This window comes from Pan troglodytes, chromosome 5 (assembly GCF_028858775.2).
Source record: "Pan troglodytes isolate AG18354 chromosome 5, NHGRI_mPanTro3-v2.0_pri, whole genome shotgun sequence".
Lineage (NCBI taxonomy): Eukaryota > Metazoa > Chordata > Mammalia > Primates > Hominidae > Pan > Pan troglodytes.
In genome coordinates this window covers 83,366,774-83,392,281 of record NC_072403.2, presented here as the reverse complement: position 1 = coordinate 83,392,281, position 25,508 = coordinate 83,366,774, and the positions used below count along the sequence as shown (strand labels likewise).

Below are 25,508 nucleotides of genomic sequence, written 5' to 3'. Positions count from 1 at the left end.
TAATCCCAGCTGCTCGGGAGGCTGAGGCAGGAGAATTGCTTGAACCAGGGAGGTGGAGGTTGTAGTGAGCTGAGATTGCACCACTTCACTCCAGCCTGGGTGACAGAGCGAGACTCCATCTCAAAAAAAATAAAAATAAAAAATAATAAATATATATATATATAATATACTCTCCAATCTCAATCAGGTTGCTGTGAATGCCATTAATTCATTCCTTTTTATGGATGAGTTAGTATTCCATCATATATTTATATACCACAGTTTATTCACTCACGGATTGATGGGCATTTGGGTTGGTTCCACAGTTTTGCAATCGTGAATTGTGCTGCTATAAACATGAATGTGCAAGTATCTTCTTTGTATAATCACTTCTTTTCCTCTGGGTAGATACACAGTAATGGGATTGCTGGATTAAATGGGGTAGTTCTACTTTTAGTTCTTTAAGGAATTTCCTCACCGTTTTACATAATGGTTGTACTAGTTTACATTCCTATCAGCAGTGTAGAAGTACTCCCTGTTCACTGCATCCACACCAACATCTATTATTTTTTGATTTTTTGATTATGGCCATTCTTGCAGGAGTAAGGTGCTATTGCATTGTGGTTTTGATTTGCGTTTCCCTGATCATTAGTGATGTTGAGCATTTTTTCATATGTTCTTGGCCATTTGAATATCTTCTTTTGAGAATTGTCTATTCATGTCCTTAGCCCACTTTTTGATGATATTGTTTTTTTCTTGGTGATTTGTTTGAGTTTGTTGTAGATTCTGGATATTAATCCTTTATCAGATATATAGATTGTGAAGATTTTCTCCCACTCTGTGGGTTGTCTGTTTACTCTGCTGACTGTTCCTTTTGCTGTGCAAAAGCTCTTTAGTTTAGTTCAGTCCCAGCTATTTATTTTTGTTTTTGTTGCATTTGCTTTTGGATTGTTGGTCATGAAATGCTTGCCTAAGCCAATGTCTAGAAGGGTTTTTCCGATGTTATCTTCTAGAAACTGCAGACTTTCAGGTCCTAGATTTAAATCCTTAATCCATCTTGAATTGATTTTTATATAAGGTGAGAGATGAGGATCCAGTTTCATTCTCCTACATGTGGCTTACCAATTATCCCAGCACCATTTGTTGAATAGGGTGTCCTTTCCCCACTTCATGTTTTTGTTTGCTTTGTCAAAGATCAGTTGGCTGTAAGTATTTGAGTTTATTTCTGGATTCTCTGTTCTGTTTCAATGGTCTATGTGCCTATTTTTATACCAGTACCATGCAGTTTGGGTGACTATGGCCTTATAGTGTAGTTTGAAATCAGGTAATGTGATGCCTCCAGATTTGTTCTTTTTGTTTAGTCTTTCTTCAGCTATGCAGGCTCTTTTTTGGTTCCATATGAATTTTAAAATTGTTTTTTCTAGTTCTGTGAAGAATGATGGTGATATTTTGATGGGAATTCCATGAAATGTGTAGATTCCTTTTGGCAGTGCGAGGTGAAGCCAGCTGGACTCCCTGGGCTGAGTGGGGACTTGGAGAACTTTTCTGTCTTACAAGAGGATTGTAAAATGCACCAATCAGCACTCTGTAGCTAGCTAGAGGTTTGTAAAACGGACCAATCAGCACTCCGTAAAATGGACCAATCAGCACTCTGTAAAATGGACCAATCAACACTCTGTAAAATGGACCAATCAGCAGGACATGGGCAGGAACAAATAAGGGAATCAAAGCTGGCCAACCCAGCCAACAGCAGCACCCTGTTCAGGTTCTCTTCCACCTGTGAAAGCTTTGTTCTTTCACTCTCTGCAATAAATCTTGCTGCTGCTCACTCTTTGGGTCTGTGCCAGCTTTAAGAGCTGTAACACTCACTGCGAAGGTCTGCAGCTTCATTCTTGACATCAGCGAGACCACAAATCCACTGGAAGGAACCAACTCCGGACACAGCAGTATGGTCATTTTCACAATGTTGATTCTATCCATCCATGAGCATGGGATGCATTTCCATTTGTGTCATTTATGTTTTCTTTCAGCAGTGTTTTATAGTTTTCCTTGTAGAGGCCTTTCACCTCCTTGGTTAGGTATATTCGTAAGTATTATATATTTTTTTGCAGCTATTGTAAAAGGGGTTGAGTTCTTGATTTGATTCTCTGCTTGGTTGCTGTTGGTGTATAGGAGAGCTATTCATTTGTGTACCTTAATCTTGTATCCAGAAACTTTGCTGAATTCTTTTATCAGTTCTAGGAGCTTTCTGAAGGAGTCTTTAGGGTTTTCAAGGTAAACAATCATATCATCAGCAAACAGTGACAGTCTGACTTCCTCTTTACCAATTTGGATGACCTTTATTTCTTTCTCTTGTCTAATTGCTTTGGCTAGAACTTCCAGTACTATGTTGAAAAGAAGTGGTAAGGGTGGGCGTCCTTGTCTCATTTCAGTTCTCAGAGGGAAAGCTTTCAACTTTTCCCCACTCAGTATAATGTTGGCTGTGGGTTTGTCACAGATGGCTTTTATTACATTGATGTATGTCCCTTGTATGCTGATTTTGCTGAGAGTTTTAATCATAAAGCAATGCTGGATTTTGTCAAATGCTTTTTCTGAGTCTATTGAGATGATCATATGATTTTTGTTTTTAATTCTGTTTATGTGGTGTACCACATTTATTGACATGTGTATGTTAAACCATCCCTGCATCCCTGGTGTGAAACCTACTTGATCATGATGGATTATCTTTTTGATATGTTGTTGGATTCAGTTAGCTAGTATTTTTTGTTAAGGATTTTTGCACCTAGGTCCATCAGGGATATTGGTCTGTAGTTTTCTTTTTTGATTATGTCCCTTCCTGGTTTTTGCATTAGGGTGATACTGGCTTCATAGAATGAATTAAGGAGGATTCCCTCTTTCTCTATCTTGTGGAATAGTGTCAATAGGATTGGTACCAATGCTTCTTTGAATGTCTGGTAGAATTCTTCTGTGAATTCATCTGGTCCTGGACTTTTTTTTGTGGGTAATTTTTTTAATTACCATTTCAACCTCACTACTTGTTATTGGTCTGTTCAGGATATCTAATTCTTCCTGATTTAAGCTAGGAGGGTTGTAGCATTCCAGGAATTTATCCATCTCCTCTTGGTTTTCTAGTTTATGCACATAAAGGTGTTTATAGTAACCTTGAATGATCTTTTGTATTTCTGCAGTGTCAGTTGTAGTATCTCCTGTTTTGTTTCTAGTTGGGCTTATTTGGATTTTCTGTCTTCTTTTCTTGGTTAACCTTGCTAATGGTCTATCAATTTTATTTATCTTTTCCAAGAACCAGCTTTTTGTTTCACTTATCTTTTATATTATTTTTTCATTTCAATTTCATTTAGTTCTGCTCTGATCTTGGTTATTTCCTTTCTTCTGCTAGATTTGGATTTGGTTTGTTCTTGTTTCCCCAGTTCCTTGAGGTATGACCTTAGATTGTCTGTCTGTGCTCTTCCAGACTTTCCTGTGTAGGCGTTTAGGGCTATGAACTTTCCTCTTAGCACTGTCTTTGCTGTATCCCAGAGGTTTTGATAGGTTGTGTCACTATGGTCATTCAGTTTGAAGAATTTTTTAATTTTCAACTTGATTTCATTGTTGACCCAATGATCATTCAGAAGCAGGTTATTTAATTTCCATATATTTGCATAGTTTTGAAGATTCCTTTTGGAGTTGATTTCCAGTTTTATTCCACTGTGGTCTGAGAATGTACTTGATATAATTTCAATTTTCTTAAAATTTTTGCGGCTTATTTGTGGCCTATCATATGATCTCTCTTGGAGAAAGTTCTATGTGCTGATGAATAGAATGTATATTCTGTGGTTGTTGGATAGAATGTTCTGTAAATATCCATTAAGTCCATTTGTTCCAGGGTATAATTTAAATCCATTATTTCTTTGTTGATTTTCTGTCTTGGTGACCTGTCGAATGCTGTTAGTGAAGTATTGAAGTCCCCCAGTATTATTGTGTTGCTGTCTATCTCATTTCTTAGTAATTGTTTTATAAGTTTGGGAGTTCCTGTATTAGGTGCATAGTATATTTAGGATTTTGATATTTTCCTGTTAGACAAGGCCCTTTATCATTATATAATGTCCCTCTTTGTCTTTTTAACTGCTGTTGCTTTAAAGTTTGTTTCATCTGATATAAGAATAGCTACTCCTGCTTGCTTTTGTGTCCATTTGCATGGAATGTCTTTTTTCACCCCTTTACCTTAAGTTTATGTGAGTCCTTATGTGTTAGGTGAGTCTCTTGAAGACAGCAGATAGATGGTTGGTGAATTATTATCCATTTTGCAATTCCCTGTTTTTTAAGTGGAGCCTATAGGCCATTTACATTCAACGTTAGTATTGAGATGTCAGGTACCATTCCATTCATTGTGTTATTTCTTGCCTGTATGCCTTGGTTTTTTGTTTCTATTTTTGATTGTATTTTTTCATAGGTCCTGCAAGAGTTATGTTTTAAAGAGGTTCTGTTTTGATGTGTTTCCAGGATTTGTTTCAAGATTTAGGGCTCCTTTTAGCAGTTCTTATAGTCCTGGCTTGGTAGTGGTGAATTCTCTCAGCATTTGTTTGCCTGAAAAAGACTATATCTTTCCTTCATTTATGAAGCTTAGTTTCACTGGATACAAAATTCTTGGCTAATAGTTGTTTTGTTTAAGGAGGCTAAAGATAGGGCCCCAATCCCTTCTAGCTTGTAAGGTTTCTGCTGAGAAATCTGCTGTTAATCTGATAGGCTTTCCTTTATAGGTTACTTGGTGCTTTTGCCTCACAGCTCTTAAGATTCTTTCCTTCATCTTAACTTGAGAGAACATGATGACAATGTGCCTAGGTGATTATCTTTTTGAGATGAATTTCCCAGGTGTTGTTTGAGCTTCTTGTATTTGGATGTCTAGGTCTCTAGCAAGCCCAGGGAAGTTTTCCTTGATTATTCCCCCAAAAATATTTTCCAAAGTTTTAAATTTCTCTTCTTCCTCAGGAATGCTGATTATTCTTAGGTTTGGTCATTTGACATAATCCCAGACTTCTTGGAGGTTTTGTTCATATTTTCTTATTCTTTTTTTCTTTGTCTTTGTTGGATTGGGTTATTTTGAAAACCTTGTCTTCGAGCTCTGAAGTTCTTTCTTCTGCTTGTTCGATTCTACTGCAGAGACTTTCCAGAGCATTTTGCATTTCTCTAAGTGCGTCCATTGTTTCCCAAAGTTTTGATTATTTTTGATTTATGCTATCTATTTCATTGAAAATTGCTCTCCTTATTTCCTGTGTCATTTTAAAAATTTCCTTAAATTGGGCTTTACCGTTCTCTGGTGTCTCCTTGATTAGCTTAATAACTGACTTCCCGAATTCTTTTACAGGTAAATCAGGGATTTCTTCTTGGCATGGATCCATTGCTGGTGAGCTAGTGTGATTTTGCAGGGGTGTTCAGGAACCTTGTTGTGTTATGCTACCAGAGTTGGTTTCTGGTTCCTTCTCATTTGGGTAGGCTGTGTCAGAGGGAAGGTCTAGGGCTCAAGGCTGTTATTCAGACTCTTTTGTCCCACGGGGTGTTCCCTTGATGTAGTACTCTCCCCCTTTTCCTATGGATGTAGTTTCCTGAGAGCTGAGCTGTAGTGATTGTTACCTCTTTTCTGGATCTAGCCACCCAGCAAGTTTACCTGGCTCTGGGCTGGTACCAGGGGTTTTCTGCACAGAGTCCTGTGATGTGAACCGCTTGTGAGTCTCTCAGCAATGGATACCAGGACAGTATTTGGGGTGTCTTCTGGGTTCTTCAGGAGCAATCTGCTTCCTTCTGAGGGTCTGTGGGTTCTCTTCGGCTTTCTTGATTTATTCCTATAGTTGTTCTGCAGCAAGAGTTCACGATGAGAGACTCCACATGCTGCTCTGTCCGTCCGAGTGGGAGCTGCAATCTAGTCCTGCCTCCCGTCTGCCATGATCCTCCTTCTTCTCTTGAAGTTAATTATTTAAAAAACTTATTTTAAGCATCCAAGAAAGAAAAAATTAATAATTTCTGATAAAATTGAAACACATGCTATTTATAAGACTTTATTCTCCACAAACAAAATTATAGAAAACAACACAGCAACATGTCTTACGGAAAAAATTGTGAGGGTAAAAGTCTGAAGAATTGTGTTCTCAGAGAATTTGACCCTCAGGTATGAAGGAAAGAGAGTTATATCCCTGGGTTTGCAAGAGCTTGGAAAACAAACTAGCCAAGTATGGTTTTTGACAATATTAAAGTTGTACTTCTGTGAACCAAGCAATGAATCCTAATGAAGACTTCAAGCAGAGGAAGTCATCAAAACCAGTAAACAGAAAGGTAAATCTCAATAACTATTGCTAATATGGTTATGAAACAGAAGGGAGACATAGAAAGTAAAAAATAATTTAATGAAATTTATCTGGGTCTAAAATTGTAGATTAAGAGAAACACATAAGTGAAGAAAGACAAAGCAGAGAAGGAAACAGCTAACTTCCTCATTTTGTCTGAAAGGAGACAAAATCTGTTTTCTTTTATAATCCTAATCATTAGAAAATATAAATTAAAGCACAATTTTGAAAAACCCAAAGGTAATCTTTAATACAACTAAATACTAGAAAGTATAAAAGCTTATAAGCCATATGCAATATAACTAAGAAAGCATGAGAAAAATCACAAGCCCAGAGAAAAGAAATATGAGTAAATATATTATAGTAACAATTGTGAATAATTAAAAATACTTCAAATCCAGTTTAAAAACATTGAACTACATGATAGTTAGAAAGCCACTCTAAGACAAAATGATATGCACAAGTTAAAAATAAAAGAATGAGCAAATATACATCAGACATTCAAAAAAGAAAACAGGAAATACTAATTTCAGAAAAGACACAAAGGCAAAAGATACTAATGATAACCAAGAGGGTCATTATATATTAATACAAATATGCTTCACAAGGAAAATATAATAGTTATTCAACTTTATAAGCTGATTAGTATAATATCAACATACATAAATCAAGGATGTTAGAAATGTTAGAAATGTGAAAGGAAAGTACCTTCTTATGGGTGACTGTGACACATCTCTCTTGGTGCTGGATAAACAGATATTTGGTTAAAATTTATAATTTGTAAAGATGAATCTACAGATATACTGACATCTATTCCAAGAACTAAAAAATACATGTATCTTATTTTCAAGATGAATATAATAACTTTTTATAAAAACTTAACAACTACTGCCACAAAGAAAATGTTCAAAAGTTTCCAAATCAGAAATTATAGGGAGCTGTATTCTCAGACCATAATGCAATCAAACTATATATTTTTTAAAGTTTAAGCAATCAAAAATCCCAACACGTTGGAAGTTACCAAATGCCTTCCTAAATAGCTATATGGGAGAGAAAAATCCAAGGTAAAATTACAAACTTGTTTTAAAATAATGAAAATAGGACCATTATTTATCAAACCTTATGGAATGTGTTCAAAGGCAAATACTGTATGTGGCCTAAAATGGTTTTTGTTCTAACTAAAAGAGAATTAAAAAAAAATTCAACTCAACTGCAATTAAAGAAGTTAAGACAGAATAATGAAAGAATCTAAACAAGAGGAAGAAAATATTAAAAATAAATATATAAATCAATGCATGAGAAAATAGAAAAATAATAAAGTTGACGAATATACTACAGTACTAAATTCCTAAAGAACAAGAGCAGGCCAGGTGCTGTGGTTCACACCGCAATCCTGACACTTTGGGAGGCTGAGGTGGGCAGATCACTTGAGGCCGGGAGTTTGAGACCAACATGATGAAACCTTGTCTCTACTAAAAATACAAAATATTAGCACTCCAGCCTGGGCACAGAGTGAGACTCTGTCCCAAAAACAAAAACAACAACAAAAAGGACACGAACAAACCTTAGTACAAAAGTCCTAGCAGATTTAATCAAGAGAAAAAAGTAAACAAACAAAATTAGAAATAAGAAAGAATTTACAGTCTTAAAAGGATTTAATAACAGATTTAAAGATTATTTTAAAATGTTACTTAAAAAGTATTAGCACAAATTCATCAGTTTAACAAATTTGAAAATCTTAGTAATAAAGATTCAAAGATAATGGGGTAGAAAGTTGTCTACCAAACCTAAATAGACAACTATATACTGAAGAATTGAAACTGAAACAGTTTTCAATAACTAAATTCAAGACAGCTGCAGAGCAGAGTTTTTTTTTAAATCAATAAGCGCTTTTCAGTTTTCAAGAAACAAATCCATCACTACGAGGTACACTCTTCTTGTACATAGAAAAACAATAGGAAACATTCCAACTCACTTCACAAAGCTAGGATCACCCTCACAGTAAAACCTAAAAATAATTAGTACAGATGCAAAAGTATGAATAAAAGATTTACATATTTAACTCAGGTATATTAAAATAATAATTTAGCCCAAATATTTAAGGATTGCTCTAAAGAATTCATGCATATAAACCCTAATGAATATATCACAACAGTAGGTTGCAAAGTAAATATATAAACATCTCAATTGATCTGCAAAATAATCTGATAAAATTTAATAAACTCTCTTGGATTTTAAAACTTGCTGAATAAGCTCAGAATAAAATGATATTTCATGTACATCATAAAGAATATGTGTTTATCATTAACATACAGTTAACATCATATGGCTTAACAATGCTACTCTAAAAGTATCATAAACAAGTCAAGAATATCTACTATTACTACCATCATTTCCATCATTCTAGAAGTGGTAGCCAAAACAAACAAAAAAATGGAAACACATGTGTGGTCTAGTGTACTTATTGAGGGAATAGGCCTAAGTACAAACCTTTTCCCTTCATAATAACATCTATAGACAATTCTTAGTAGAATGGAATAGGATTTTCTCAGTCAAATCTCCCTGCTGGACAGGGTCCATAGCTATACCAAGTATCCCTCAAACATGGTAATTGGATAGTAAATAATTTTCCAGTTAAAACAAAAACAAAAGCAAAACCTAGGGAAATAGATATAAGGAAATCATTGAAGAAAGTTTTGGATTTAATAGCATAGTTCAGTTAAGTGATCCAAGGTGAAAAAAAAATACAAAAATCAATCCTATTGCTAATAATAATAGACAATCAAAATATGATGAAGATATCCCACTCACAACAATAAGCACAATATCACGATACACAATTACAAGAATAATCTTTAAAGGAATTGTGTGTGACCAATACAATGAAAACTGTAAGAGCTTGTAAAGGAATAAAAATACTTTCACGAAAAAAAATATCTGTGGCTAAATGGGAAGAAAATAAGATTAATGTAATCCATGAAAATCCCAATATAAATTCTTAGAATGTGACTGTGATAGAGAGTATATTTTCAAAGCAATTCTAAAGTTTATCAGAGGAATAAATGAGAGAGAGAGAAAAAAAAGATTGAAAGCTAAATAGGGGAAGCCTGTCCCAGTGGAATGGGAAAATAGATATAACGATGGTAGAGAATGGATAGACCACAAGCCAATTCTAGTAGATTAAAAAACAAAACAATGCCAGGAAGGGTGGCACACTCCCATAGTCCCAGCTACTCAGAGGGCTGACACAGTAGGATCCCTGAGCCCAGGGAGATGGAGGCTGCAGTGAACTGTGATTGTGCTGCTTCACTTCAGCTTGGGTGACAGAGTGAGAACCTGTCACTAAAAAAAAAGTTCTTAAAAAATTTTTTCTAATTTAAAAAAAAAAGAATGACAATAAAAGATTCTATGTGAGATAAAGTTGGCATCACAAATGAGTAAAGCCATAAAAGACAATCATTGGTGGTGTGAGATAATTATTTAACAAATTGAAATAAATAATTCCTCCCTTTATGCTATAAAAACAAAACAAACTGTAGAATGATGAAATATTTTAATGTTACAAACTGAGGCCGGGCGCAGTGTCTCATGTCTATAATCCCAGCACGTTGAGAGGCCAAGGTGGGAGGATGGCTTGAGCCCGGAGTTCCAGACCATCCTGGGCTACATAGTGGGAACGAACCTATCTCTACAAAAAATACAGAACATTAGCCAGGTTTGGTGGCATGTGCCTGTAGTCCTAGCTACTCCAGAGGCTGAGGTGGGAGGATCCCTTGAACCCAGGAGAGATCAAGGCTGCAGTGAGCCATGATCATGCCACTGCACTCCAGCCTGGGCTGCAGAGTAAGACCATGTATGAAGCAAGCACACACACACAAGAAAAAAGGAAAAAAACCTGAAAGCACACACACACACACACACACTCCTGGAAAAAAAAGGTGGATACTTATCAGGTCTCAGGATGGGAAAGTGCTTTCTAATTATAAAGGCATTAAAATAAATGTCCCCCGAAATAGCATACATTTTACTATGGAGAATACAACTTGAATTTTCCCTACAACAAGAAAGAGTATGGAAAACTGAAATGAAATCTCTGTCATGAGGAAAAAGTAAATATTGTTTTAAAAGCACACCACTGAGGAAAATAATTGACACAGATTTATGACAAAAAGTTTAATATAGCTAATATATAAAGAGCTCATGTAAATCTTAAAACCTAAATAGAAAAGTTGGCAAAGAATATGAATAGATATGTCATAGAAGAAAAAAAAGAGGAAGGGAGGGATGGAAGGAGAGAAGGAGGGAGAAACATAGGAAGGGAGGAAAGAGGGAAAGGTAAGGAAGAAAAGAAAACTAAACAAGAGGAGAAAGATTAAATTACTCAATTTCAAATACTCTTGTTTTAAAGACTATATTTTTTACTTACCAAATCAGCGAAACTTAATTCCAACACCCAGTATTGTTGAATGTGAGGTTAGAAATCAGAACGACTTTTCTAGAAAGCAAGTTTAGCAATCTATATCAAGAATTAATGTCTTTCAATTCAGTAGCTCTACTTTTAGACAGTTATCAAAAGGAAACAATTACAGAATATTTGATAGCAGGGACATTTATTGCTTCATGACAACTGCATTTAGTTGAATTTAGTGTTAGTCATCTGAGATGTCACATAATACCAAAGTCAATTGTGAGGTGTGTCACAAGAAATTTGTTACTACTCATAGTAAAGGTACCAAACTTTGAACATTATTTAATAAATTAGGGTAGAGTCAAGGTTATCTCTGTAATGTTACTCTTACTCATATTATAATGCATTTTATGAGTATGAAGGAAAGGGACAGAGCAATGGCAAATCCCCAAGGAGGAAAATTTGCATAAACCATAGCCTTTATTATCAATGTGTGCATCAGAACTCATTGGCTTGTGAACATCATATATCTCTAGGTGTTGTAGAGGAGAAAAAAAACAGAATCACTTATAGAACTGAGTTTGGTGCAGCCATTTAAAACACATACTGCAGCCATTATTAAAGAAAAAAAAAAAGCTGGGTGCGGTGGTGGGCACCTGTAATCCCAGCTACTCAGGAGGCTGAGGCGGGAGAATCACTTCAACTTGGGAGGTGCAGGTTGCAGTGAGCCGAGATCGCACCACTGCATTCCAGCCTGGGCGACAGAGCAAGACTCCGTCTCAAAAAACAAACAAACAAAAATTAAAACCTTGATTTGGAAGAAGTTTAATGGAATGTGTAAATGATCACAATATGGTAGAGCCAGAAGGTAGAATCAAGCATATAGTGAGCCCTGTTTTATAGAAGGATTAGAAGGAAGTTGACCTATGTTGTCAGTGGTGGTGTCTGCAGATTTTTAAAAATATTTTCCTGAATTTTCCATATTTTAAGTAGTGAACAGATATCACTTTTATGACTAGAAGGAAATTATTATTAGCAAAATAACTATACAAATATAAAGAAGTATAGAACATTTACAAAGTAACCTGTAATCCTCTTTCCCTCCTGTTCCCTGTACCAACTAAAACATATGAGTATTTACAGAAGGAGATTTATGCCTTTCTGATTAACCTCATAGAATCAAATCTACCATATACTAAAAAGAAAGCCTCTGACAGCAAAAAATAACTTAGTCCCCAGCATGTCTTCATCTAACCTGCCAAAGACAATTCTGTGGCTCTTTAAGCACGTTTAATTAAAAACTAAAACGAAATACAATCATGTAATGCCTTTTCATCCTTCATGAAAACTTACTCTGTTTTTTGAGGGAAAGAGTAATAAAGGAGTAATATGAGACAAATGGGTGTACATTAGTTAGTAGTCTTCATTCTTATTTACAAGCAATCATGTTAATGCCCTTTCTAGGGAGGAAAAAAGAAAAAGATGCAATGACCTTCATTGAAATTCATGCACTAACCAACACAAAGCATATTTTAAAATGCCCTGAAAAAATGCTTCAGGGTTATGGGGTTAACACAATACAAACTGCTGCCTACCTTTCTGTTGTTTTCCTACCCCGGAATCTTCCTAAGAGACCACAAGTTTCACACTGGGATGATGGGGAGAAGGACATCACCCTGTGTATTTGCATCGTTTCCCAGAACTGCCTTTCTAATAGCTCGAGATTCTGAAGGGCACATAAAACATTGTAATAAGTACATTTTGTATTTTCATTTATTTCTTGGGAGAATAGCAGTCACTATTAATATATGTTCTTGACAGATCATTGGATTCACATTCCCAACAGTTTCAAATAACTAGCTAAAATATTCTTTTGAGGAATTATTTCTTAAAAAAAAAAAGCCAGTCTTAGCTAACTTGAAGAAGCACATTTATTTTCCGAGTCTTACTGCTCCATTTTTGTTTTCTCAAACACTGTGAACCACTTTTAATTTTTAAATATTATCTTATTTACAAAGCATATGCTAGAAATAGTTCTATTTTCAGGAGAGGGAAATAAAATTTCCATTTTCCATTGCTTAAAAGAAAGCATATAAATAAGGGTTGTTTTCTTTTTTTTTTTTTTTAAGTTTTGAAGTTGCTGGTACTATTTCATTTCTCCATAAAAGCAATAAGCATCTAAAGCAAGGTTTCTCCACCTGTGTCCTATTAATATTTTAGAGTGGATAATTCTTTGCACTGGAGGGCTGTCCAGTGCATTGTAGGATGTACAGCAGCATCTCTGGTCTCTACCCACCAGATGCCAGTAGCACCCTCCTTCCCTCAGGGGAAGGTCACAACCTTAAATGTCCTCCAGACATTACCGAGTGTTCCCTGGGGGCAAAATCTTCCTGGTTGAGAACTTTGTTCTAAATTACACCACTCAGCGAGTGCCATATGTATATCACTTATCTTCTTTACTTACTCTAAAGTCCTCAAAAGTGAAAATTCGGCCAGGTGCAGTCGCTCATGCCTGTAATCCCAGCACTTTGGGAGGCCGAGGTGGGCGGATCATCTGAGGTCAGCAGTTCAAGATCAGCCTGGCCAAGACAGTGAAACCCCATCTCTATGAAAAATACAAAAATTAGCTGGGCATGATGGCAGGTGCCTGTAATCCCAGCTACTCGAGAAGCTGAGACCGGAGAATCACTTGAACCCAGGAGATGGTGGTTGCAGTGAGCCGAGATCACACCACTGCACTACAGCCTGCACAGCTGAGCAAGACTCTGTCTCAAAAAAAAAAAAAAAAAAAGAAAGAAAAGTGAAAATTCCTGTTTTCAAAAGTTGGGACCACTTGTTATTATATTATTTACTAGTCCTTCAATATTTTAAGGATAAGATTTTACATATCCTTCAAAGAAAAATAAACAGTTGACCAAAAAACTATTAGATGTTAGAGGTGTTACACTAAAATTTCATTGTCTTTTTACATTAATTCCTTGTTCTCACTTTGTCATGAAAATAATTTAAATTATTTTATCACAATGAATATTCTAACTTTTCATTCAAAAGTCCAAATAGAGAGATTTTCAATATAAAATAGATAATATAAGCCATTTCTTTTTTATTTATATACTATATAATAACTAAGGTAGCAATGGAGAAGTGAGGGTTTATTAATTATATACCTTTTAAAGGGATTTTAACAGGATTTTAATTATAACAAATTTATTGGAAACAATTAAAAAATACAGAAAAGTACATAGATTAACACCTAGGTCTTGATCTTTCAAGATTTTATTCTACTTATATAAATATATAGGATATATCCTTAACAAATCACAATTTATCGCACTGCCCTATATGAATTAAACATAATGTTTGTGGGATGATACATTAAGGGCAAAATTTACAATGACAGATATACTTAACTTTATCAAACAACTAGCTTTTACAGCAGTGAGCACACGATGTTGGCTTCTTTATACGTCATTCTACTTTTCAGCAGTAATCTCAACATATTGAAATTTGTCTTTCTGTTTCTCTCACAGGCTTAAATATAATTAAGTTTTTTTTTTTTTTTGCTCCTTGTTTTTATTCTATGCTATGTCATCTAGATACAGGTCCAAAGACCTGATAATTTTTCTGAGAAGGAATTTTTTTTCTTTTTTCCAGGGGAAGTAAGGGAGAGGCTTATGTTTTCATATTCACCTTTTATTTTCGTTTACTCTACTTGATTCCATTGAAACAAACCCAAACAAAGAAATAAGCATCCACACCTCCCCACTACAAAAACCACAGACAAGACCATTTACGTGTTTAGAAGACTTTATTGGAAATTTGCACTTGCACCTTGGAAATCCTCTCTCTATGTCTCTTCTATCCTCACATTCAGGGAATCTTTATGAATTATTTCATTCTTTATAGTTGCCAGCCTCACATCATCTTCTTGGTTCTCTACCTCATCTCTTCCCTCAGGAGCCAGGAAAATTTCTCTCTGTTTTCTAGACAGAACTCTTTAACCATTGTTTGATTATCTTCCTCCCCTGGAGGGGAATAGAGACCCCAGAGCACATTGGGAAAGCAAGTTCTTGACTATTGTAGGATTTACAGCTGAAAGGACCCTGGTAATCAACTAGTCTAACTCTTCAATCCAAAAAAGAAATTGAGGAAACCACCAGACAATTCTAATTTTGTATTTACTGATCACACTTTAAAGTTCAGATCAAAGTAGTGGAATGAGCATTGGGAGTAATTAGACCTGGGGATCTGGGGCCATGGACTCACCTTATCTAACTGGGTTATTTATCTCTTGATCTCTGAATCTCCTTTTCATTATCTATAAAATGGGAATAGAACCCATGCTAATAAGAACATTGGCGACCCACATAAGGGTCTGCAAAGCATGTTCACACAAATTAGCTGTTTCCATCCTCAGAACATGCAGAGAGAGAGAGAGAGAGATTCAACACCTATAATTGTTATCCTTATTTAAAGACCCAGGGGAATTAATGGCTTGGTTGAGTCCCACTGATGTAGCAGAATTCAAATGTGTCTTTGAACTGAAATACTATACTGAGATGCCTCCTCATCATCTTGAGGAAAAGTTATGAGGATCTAACGATGTTACATATGCGAAGGTGCTCTCCTAGTGAAAAAACATGGATGAAAAATACATGTTTATTATTGCTGTGTTTATTTTCAGACAACCTTGGGAAGATGCCATCTACATGAGGACGGTTTGCTTTGAGTTCAGGTAGTTTCCACGATATCATCTCCAAATTAGGACTAAGCATTACACTCTGACAGTAGATTTTCAGTTCTATCATGCTTCTTTACTTATTCTGGACTTGCCTTTTAGATTCATTTTGTTTATTATCAACTGTCAGTGATCGAAACATTTATTCAGCCTGGTCTCCTACACACAGACACACACACACACACACACACCCTCACACCCACACACCTTTTCTTCCTCCATGGCTTCTGGTAATGATATTCTTCATTGTCTATGAATTCTCACAATGTAGTATGCCAGTCCTGTGGGTTGATTTCCCTCTTATCCAAGATGAAACATTCTAATAGACCCCCGTGGAGCATTTCACAGTGGGCTCACTATTCTCCTTCACTTGCACAGAAAATTAACAATGAATTATATCTGAAAATTTGGAGCCCCCAAAGCTCAAAAATGTTCATTCTTCCAAACCGGCTGTGTTCCAGATTTCTAATTACTTTTGTAACTTTCCATGGAATCTTCTCCATAATTTTCATTCATTTCTCAAACTATGAAGCTCACAATTGCACACATTTTCTATTGAGTTTTCCTGTGTGCTGAGTCAAACAGTTTCAAATGATACAATCACTTCATCAAAAAACAAACAGGCATTTAACAAGCACTGTCCCATGCCCAATCTGCCCTATAATCTCTGGGATCCAGAGGAGGCACAGTTGTTCTCGAGCACAAAAATAAGATAATCTACTGTATTATGAATTGCTTGTGAAGAGCACAAAATAATTTCACTATATATCCATTATGTTTGCTTTTTTAAAACCATCATATACATTCTTACTTGGGTCCTAAATTCCATTTTATTCTACACTAAATACAACTGTGGTTTCCCAATATATATGGATACCCTACATTTATTTTTAAATACATTCCTGCTAAGACTTTTTTCTGTAATATTGACAATTTTCATCAAAACCGTCTTCACAGTTGGTTTAAAAAAAAAATCAAATAAGACCACAACCCTCCTCACATGTAATTACAACAACCCCTCCTCCAAAGGAAAACCCTTTTAACCATTTCTGCTTTTAGTTTCTGCCTGTAGAAAACTAAACCGTAAACTTTTTGTTTGAACAAAACATGAACTTTAAATAATGAAATAACTAGTATATTTCTATATTTGTTATTTATTATTTACTTATCTACCTGACCCTCAGCTATATAAAATGACCTATGTAAAATGAGGACTTACATTAGTCCTTCTTTCAACACTTCTCCAATTTTGATACTTATATTATCATTTTCAGTTTTGTTGGTTGTAATGTAGAAGTAGCCACTTAAATTTCTGTTTCTTGTCCAATAAATGTTATCTAATAAAGTTGGATAAAACCATGTTTTGTCCAATACAGTTATTTGGCACCCCTCTATGTGGAGTGATGCCCCTACCCAGCTTTCTTCTTTGGCCCCCTTCTTTCCTCTCCCACCTTTGTCAGCTAGCTGTACCTTTACTTTTACTTGATCAAGGTTGTATAGTTTTAATTATATGCACTAATGTGTATTTGTTTTTATATTTAAGTCAAGTTGAGTTGAGTTTTCTATCCCTTATGACTGAAACCCTCTTAACTCCACTGAGGGTCTCCTACATGATGACCTTCTGGCTTGGAAGAGGGATGCTACCATCTACTTTGTGTAAACCATTCTATTTTAAAAGGATATTTTTAACCTACAACTTCTAGTTAATTCAAATATATCTTATGAAACAAAAAAGTTGGATAAGATGAAGTTCTGCAACAGTGCTAAGACAATATGTCACTCAGGAGATGACTTTTAAAAATAACTTTAACTTTGAAAAGTAAATGTTGGGCCAAGCACGGTGGCCCACACCTGTAGTCCCAGCTCATTGGGAGACCAAGGTGGGAGGATTATTTGAGGCCAGGAGTTCGAGACCACCCTGGACAACATAGCAAGGCTCCCATCTCTACAAATTAAATTAAAATAAGCAGGACATGGTGGAGTGCATCTGTAGTCCCAGCTACTAGGGAGACTGAGGCAGGAGAATTGCTTGAGCCCAGGAGTTTGAGGTTGCTGTGAGCTATGATCATGCCACTGCTCTATAGCCTGGGCAACACAATGAGAACCTGACTCAAACAACAACAACAAAAACAACAACAACAAAAAGGAAATAAAAGAAAAAATAAATAAATGTAATAAAATTTCCCAGTCAAGTACATCTATTTTTCTTCTTGCTTCTCTGGAAAAGGTTTAGAGATATTATACCTGGTGAATTAGAATCCTATTTCTCTGTGAAGGAAATATCAGCAGTATCCTTCATATTGTTCTCTCTACACGTTCTGGTTGTGTTTAACTCTTCATACTCAAGAGTTTATGTGAGGCTCAGAATGTTAGTCATATATATTTCATCTCATTTCAGAAAGTATTTTACAGAGCTTCAATAAAATGCATACATACAAATATATAAGCTAATAATGCATAGATGAATAGTAATAAACCATGGCAAGGTAAAGCTTATGTTTATTAAAAAATTAGAGTGAATCTAGTATTTGATAGCACAACAGAGTGACTACAGTTAACAAAAATTTATTGTACATTTTAAAAGAACTTAAAGAGTATAATTGGATTGTAACACAAAAGAAAGGATTAATGCTTGAGGTGGTGATACTCCATTTACTCTGATGGAATTATTACACATATATGCCTGCATCAAAATATCTCACGTACCTCACAAATACATACACTTACTATGTACTTACAAAAATTTAAAATTTAAAAAAAGAAAAAAATTACAGTGAAGCAGGCCGTACCTTGCTAAATTAAGCTGTAAATTTAGTTCCAAGCTTCCTGGTTGTTGAAATAAGAAGGAGAAGCTGCAAAGATCTCATTTCAGAAAAAATAAAATTTTTCCTAACACTTAACTCTAAAAGAAATTTTCCTGAGGGACTGTGACCCAAGATAAAATGGAGAAGGGAGTCTAATGTGCCTCTCACCAGTGTTTTCTGAAATTTTCTCTCTGTTACTCCATATGCATATGAAAGTTTCCTGCCATAGATACATCACACAATAAGGACACTACATGGTTGGGTTCAAGAAATCAACAAAACATAAGTTTTGTAAAAGGAGAGTTAAAGGGATCTGATGTTGTGATTCACAAAGGCATTTTTCTCTCATCCATGTAAGAAATAGAAAGAAAAACAGAGCTAATCGTTTTTCTCTTCTCTCTATATAGATATTATTTAATTATTCCTAAGAACATCATTTTCAGATTAATGAATTAGACTCGGTTATTTGTTGAGAAGTCACGTGGAACTCTGATTTGTCCAAGACAAGACATTCCGAAGCATTTCAACTATCAGAATCAAGAAGATATAAATCCAGTTATTCGTTATATTCACTGATGAAGCAATCTTAAGATGATAGCAAATTAAATGTAAAGATACAGAGAAAATAATATTATAGTCATATTACCACAGATCATGTGAGGCAACTTATAAAATATGTCTATGTATTTTTTTAATTACCTTTACCAATGTCTATGTCTATGTATTTTTTTAAAACCATCTTTATAAATCCTAAAACTGACCCCAAAGTCAATTTCTCTCATAAACATTTAAAAATGTGCTAAAACTGACAGCTCTCTAAAATAGCTTCAGGTCTTTTGTTCCATTTTGGACAACTGATGAGAAAATCGCTGATGAAAAACTGAAAATATCAGTTAGTGAATGAAACATCACCACAGTGAAATCACAAATATTACCCAGACAATCACTGAAATATTCGTTTCCATGTAATAAATGGGTATGGACTTGTCGATTATCAGGAAATTACCACACACTGGTTTTGACTTAACTATACTTAGTAAATCATGCATATTCATATTGATAAATTCTTCCACAATTTTCACTCAGAAAATGAAATACATACAGTTAATTAACTGAAAATTACAACTTCTGGTTCAACTAAATTCAGCAAATTTTACATTCTAGTGTTACCATATGTACATTTGTTTGAAGTAGTAATTAAACTTCTGTACTAGACTCCATATTTTGGGAAAAAGTAAACATATTATGACACATGGAATCTAAAAATACACATTTATTTTCCTCTTTGACAATTAAGTACAAAAGTGATAAGTGAATCTTCAATAAATGCCCCCAAAATTTAAAATTCAGTAATTGATTTATGGGTATAACTTTGACCCAGCCATTTACAACTTCCATCTAAAACTATATTAGCAGACATGGGATACGTTAACTTATTTTAGGCATATACATTGAAACTTGCTTAAGTTTTTAAACATTATGAACAGAGTATTAAATTGGACATTATGATACATCTTGTTTTTGAGGAATATACTAAGAGGAATACACTAAGAGTGAATAAAATTTCTCGAACGTTTTCCATCCAGAATTCTTTCCTCAGTATTCTTCTCTTCTAACATCCTCTTCATTAAAAAAGAGAAAGAAACCCTGAAAGTACTGCTTTGATCTAGAATGAACAGGCAGGAGTTTCATTCAGATCTCTTTTGAGAGAAAACTGATGGGCTCAAAAATATACTTCAGATTGAAAAAATGTGCAGTCGAGGAAATATTAATGTTCTGATAATAAGCAGAGAATAATAACACATTTAAGACTGTTCTGCACTTGGCACAGTATTTTACAGAAAGCAAAGTGCTTGACAAACACTATCTTGGAGGGATCTTACAGCACCCCAAGAAGGCAGGTAGAGCCAGGCATATTGTTCTCTTGTAACAGAGTTAGTCATTAAGAGATTGGCTCAAGGTCAATCCAGAACCTGGATCTGTTGATAAAACTTTATTTCAGGGGTCATGTTATCCCCCGAACTTAATGTGGTAAGTCATGGTTTCAATCACGAAAGCAAGGAGGAAAATATAGCCATATTTTTCTTATTTGAGATCTCTCTCTTCTTTCCGTTCATTGTACAGATCACCCTTTAAAAAATGTATTTGGTCATCAAAATAATTTATAAAGAAGGAACATGCCACATGTGTACAAAAATTTTTAAATGCACAGTTTATTACCCGAAGAAATAAACTGACGTAACTATTTGAAGTACAAGTAAGTGTAATTTTATTTTAAAAGATGCAAATATGTGTTGCCAAATACTGTTTTCGTCATGGTGTAGTCCACTTTCAGTAAACAACTCAATGAAGTTTATAAACTTCATATGAACAGTAACAAATGAGTCATCCTATTCAAATGAAATAAACAAATAACTAGTGTGCCTATTATTTGTAAGGTCCTGTGATCAAAAGGTACAGTCGTTTATAGCCAGTGCTTTACTCAAGTCCTTTCTTGATAGATAGATGGGTGGCAGATGGATAGAGATATCCTACATATCTTATCATCTATCTCTACATTCTTCTTTTCCGGTATTTCATCCAACTTCCACTGAAGATAGTTTGTGTGACTTTATTATAGAAATAAAGTTCACAATAAAGATGATTTACATACAGAACTCTTATATTTTCATTCATGGAAAAAACCACAACATGGTGGTGCCAGTGACAGTCTGTGTTTTGGGGCAGGATAGAAACTAACCTGTTTCAGTTACCTGACATTCTAGCAAACTTATTAGGGACACAAACGCTCGGGACTCTAAATGCACCAACCTGAGCGCCGGCTGATTAGGCATTGTAAAGCAGTGTTCTAAAAGGAAAGGCCTTCACTTAAACAGTGCTACAACGTGTTTGTTCAGCTTTCTTTCATACACAAACTTTTGCCAGAAAAGGCGTTTTAAGCCGAGGGTAAAGATTTTGTGCGTCCACCGTTCCCATCTTCAACTCTTTAGAATAATAGTCATTTAAGCACCGGACCTGTCTTCAGATTCTTACTTTGCGACACAGCTTTGGCCGGACTTGGCTTGGTCTGGGCTCCAGGATCGGTCCCACCACCCGGGCTCGGAGCGGTTTGTTCCTAGTGGATCAGGGCGGGTGTGTTGCCGGAGTCGCCTTCTATTGGCTACACTCCCGGGGACTGGCTGGGCTTTCCGACACCTGATTGGGCGGAACAGCCCTCTGTACGCCGACATCATTGGAGGGCGCTGGAGCCAGGGGGCGGAGCGGGTTCCCCAGGATTCTTGACCGGGCGCGCTAGTCCGTCCGCTGAGCCGGGCGCGGGGCGCAAGAGCGGAGCTGCGCGAGCCGCTGCGGAGGGAAGGGCTCCTAGCCAATTGGGATCTTTGAGGCGAATGCGAGGCTGAGGCCGGTTGCCTACCGGCCGCTTCTCGCCGAGGCAGTCCAGACTTTTCCCCCGGCGGTGCCCGCTCCAAGACAGCATCTGTCAACGCTCCTCTTCTCCCCTCCTCCTCCTGCCGGGCCGGGCTCCGCCGGCTGCGGCCGAGAGGACGCGGGACCCGGCACGGTGAGCCCATCAGCTGTCAGGCGAGCGGCGAAGCGGCTGGAGGGCGGCGAGAGACACACAAAGAACGCGGTGGGCGGCGGCGGCGAAAGGGGACGGCAACTCCTCCCCGCGCCCGCCGGTGCCACCGCCGGCCGTGCTTGTTCCGAGGCCGCGCAGACAATGCGGCCGGGCTCGTCCCCGCGAGCCCCAGAGTGTGGAGCGCCCGCGCTCCCCCGACCCCAACTTGACCGTCTCCCGGCTCGCCCAGCCCCCTCCCGGGGTAGGGGCGCCCCCTCCCTCCGGTGGCCGGCGAAGGAAGTCGGTCCACGGCCGCAGATCCCGGCAACTTGCGAGCCGGGAAAAGTTTGCGGCGCCTCCGCGGGGCGGCGCGACGCGGCCCGCCCCTCGCGTCCGCGGTCATCGCGGGTGACTTTCTCGACTCGTCGTCAGCCGGGGCCGCTGCGCGGCCGGCGGGGACTGCGGGGCGGGCCGGAGTCCGTCCGAGGGCTCCCGCACCTCGGGCTGCGGGTGAGTCGGCTTTAGGCGCCGTGGGCTCAAGTGGTTTAGGGCACCTGGGCTTGGGAAGAAGTCGTGGAGAGAGCCTTTAATACTTTATGGAGCTGGCGGGGAGAACGAATAAAATTGCGGTAGCTTGAAGGGCACTGACATGCCACTGACTTGGGAACCGTATCCGTGGGAACTCTTCGGGTGCCCGCGCGACCAAGGGCCTGTGCGCGCCTGGGTGGGAGATGGAAAGGTTAGAAGGTCGCGGACTAGCCCTGCCTGCGACTGGCCCAGCTTGACCTTGGACCAGTGACTTTACCACTTAGATTTTTCTCGTGGGTAATATGTGGGGCCACAGCAACGTGGTCTATGCTGTCGTCCAGTTTTTAGACTACATCTCCGTTTTTGAGATTTTCCTAGGGCCTCAACACGGTGCGCGAGTTATCAAGCCGTAGGCCAGGATATGTTTACATGCGCCTGGATTCACCTTTCAGCCTACTCAGAAGTAACTTTTAAGTCTGATGTTTTAAAACACTAACATTTAAAGGCTTTCCTTCACTGAAAAATAAACTACCCATTGCTTATTTTACGAACCTTAGGATTGTCGTATTTTGCTGCACCATTTGGAATCCTAGGGGCCAGGGTGGGGACAGAGAGCCAAGTCTGAGGGTGAAGTGGCAGGTGCCCCCGGGCGATCCCTGCCGGATCCAGTTGAGGGGGAGAACAAAGCATTTATTATGCATAAGAGAGAGTGAACAGGGCAGGTGTTTGTGTTTTTGTTTTCTGTATTATACTGAAAACTTTTTTTGGTTGGGGGGTGCGGGCAGTGGAGGAGGGGACAAAGAAGAAAAAGAAATGTCAAAAAAGAGAAGAAAATGTCAGTTATACCCAAAGTAAATCTTAAAACTAATGTAAGTCTTCCTTACAGGAACAGCAACACATAATGCAAGTACATCTTGATCTAATTTTAATGAAGGATTGAAAATAGCTACTGTGTTCAGTATTACTGACGCCAAGGCAGCTCACTTACATAATCTTCTTTGTTGAGATGTGTTAGTGGCATGTATAATTCTGATAAATAATTAATGTTAAAGGTTTAGTCCGGCAATGGTATTGAAATATTGTCGTCACAGATTGTATTGCAAGACAATGGTGTGTAAACTTTTGGTTATCATGATAACCTGCATTTTTTTCTCTAAACAGTAAAATCACACATTTTTCATAACCAAAATTCTCTTAAATATTGCATGTGTACTTTGTCAGTAGTGTATACAGGAGAAATTATTTTGTTCTGTAAATGACAAAGTCTTTCAGTTTTCTCACCATTTCATGAGAGTGAATTCTAGATTTCAGGTACTCCACTGGGCATTTTCTCTTCATGGAGCTTATAGCAACAAAAGTGTTTTACAAAAGTAAGTGCATAAATATAGATACTCAACAAATATTTGCTGAATAAAATACTCAGATGACAATAATTAAAAGTCCATCTTGTCCATCCTTAAAGAGAATGATGATCATGCTTTAGTGGAGAGAACGAAGGTATCAAAGAAAGAACTGGCAGAAAAACAGAGCTTAGTTCCAGTATCTAGCCTAAACGTTTATGCTTTAAAACAGGTATACGCATTTGAAAAGAGACAAAGACAAGTGATAGGGTTTCTAGGAGAAAGATAGCAGTATTGATTTAACGTAGTACATTTTATGACCTAGTTTTGTTTGAAGAACACGAACGTTTGTAAAGGTATATTTCTTAAATAATCAGTAGCTGTTTGCATTGTGATTGGATGTCTAATTAAATGGCCTAATTGTAACCATAATATCTCACTTGAATGCTGTTTTTAAATTCATTTTTAAAATAGCTTGAAATAAACCAATTTAGTTACATGAAGGAAAGTATACCTTTTGAAATCAACTAAATCCACAGTGAGGAAAAATTATTGTCAGTGTATCACCAAATGTAAATTAAGCACTGGAAGTAGCATCTTGCCAAGAAGGTCTTCACTCTAGACAATCACTTTGTGTAGAAGAGGTATAATGTGGAATGTGGACTGCAGTGAGAGATGCCCTTATTCCTCTGAGGGTCTATTTGGTGACATCAGGAAAATACTAACGCCCCCCACCACTTCACCATTTGTAAACCTGGCAACTTCTGGAAAGCCTAGTGGCCTTATTTCAAAGTAACCACTCAACCTAGAACTTAGCATTGATATTTGAACAGGCTATTTTTGTAGAATATGGGTTCTCCTCTGTGCAGATTTGCTGGCTGGGCTATCTTGTAAGAGATCACAGCAGTTTATCTCAGAGTGTAGTCCTTAGATCACCTGTGTCAGTATCACCTGTAGTGCTTACAAAACTTCAAACTCCTGGGCACATCCCACATTTACATAATCAGAATGTCTGTGAACAGAACCTAGAATTTCTGTTCATAAAACCCATTTATGCCTAGTGTTCCATTATTGGAATGCTGAGCTTGTGGGAGTTATTTATATCATCGCCAAGGTCTGATTTTTCGCAAAAAAATGTGCAACCTCTGGCATAAATGGGTTAATGAACTCCTTCAGAAGTGAGAGTTAATTACACTAAATTTTAAGAATTAGTGTTAGAGTTTTCTTGCCACAGTTGTAATGCTCATGTTGCTTTCTTCCAGGAACATTAAAATCTCCCCAGATGCTCACTGCTCTGATCATTTCCCCTACAGCATCAGACATGTTGGCATCATCTCTTAGTTGGGCCCTGTGGCCAGGGAACCTTTCATGAAACCACCTCTGCAGGTAAATCAACATAGAATATACCACCTACAAGCAGAGTTAAGGCTGCTTTGGGACACAAGGCTCAAGAGACCACAGTTCACAGACCCCTCCTACTAGTGGGATACTCCCACCATCCTCCTTAACCTGTTGGTGATTTGTGGGAGTGGCAGTCCCAGCGTTTTGTTCAACTAGGGATATACTGTTTCAAGCAAATGATTGGAAATGGACCCTAAGGGACGGATGACCTGAGAGAGAACAGACAAGAATGGTGGATGGAGGGCTGTCCCTTCAACATCCTTCAAGCCTCACATTTCAAAAACTTTAGTCCTAAAGCAGATAATTTGGCAAGCAAGTGTGGCTAAGCCCAGGCACCTCTGTTCTTGGTTGTCAAAACTTTAATCTACAAACTCATATAATGGCTCCTATAATCGCTATCTATAAATGCCCAACAT

General features: G+C 37.3%; 1 protein-coding gene across 15 annotated transcripts in view; it reads left to right on the top strand.

The window, feature by feature from the left end:
* The first annotated feature begins 21,653 nt into the window (after positions 1-21,653).
* LOC462815 (putative uncharacterized protein encoded by LINC00472) overlaps positions 21,654-25,508 on the top strand; it is a 242,395-nt gene continuing 238,540 nt past the window's right edge. For 11 of the 15 annotated variants that reach the window (XM_063813193.1, XM_054686014.2, XM_054686016.2 and 8 more), the window contains exons 1-2: positions 21,986-22,333; positions 25,005-25,077. In XM_063813193.1, the coding sequence (XP_063669263.1) occupies positions 21,986-22,333; positions 25,005-25,077 (421 nt within the window). Of the gene's footprint in view, positions 22,334-23,655; positions 23,722-24,953; positions 25,078-25,508 lie in introns of all 15 variants that reach the window. The other 4 variants (XM_054686020.2, XM_063813195.1, XM_063813194.1 and 1 more) reach the window with 4 other exon arrangements.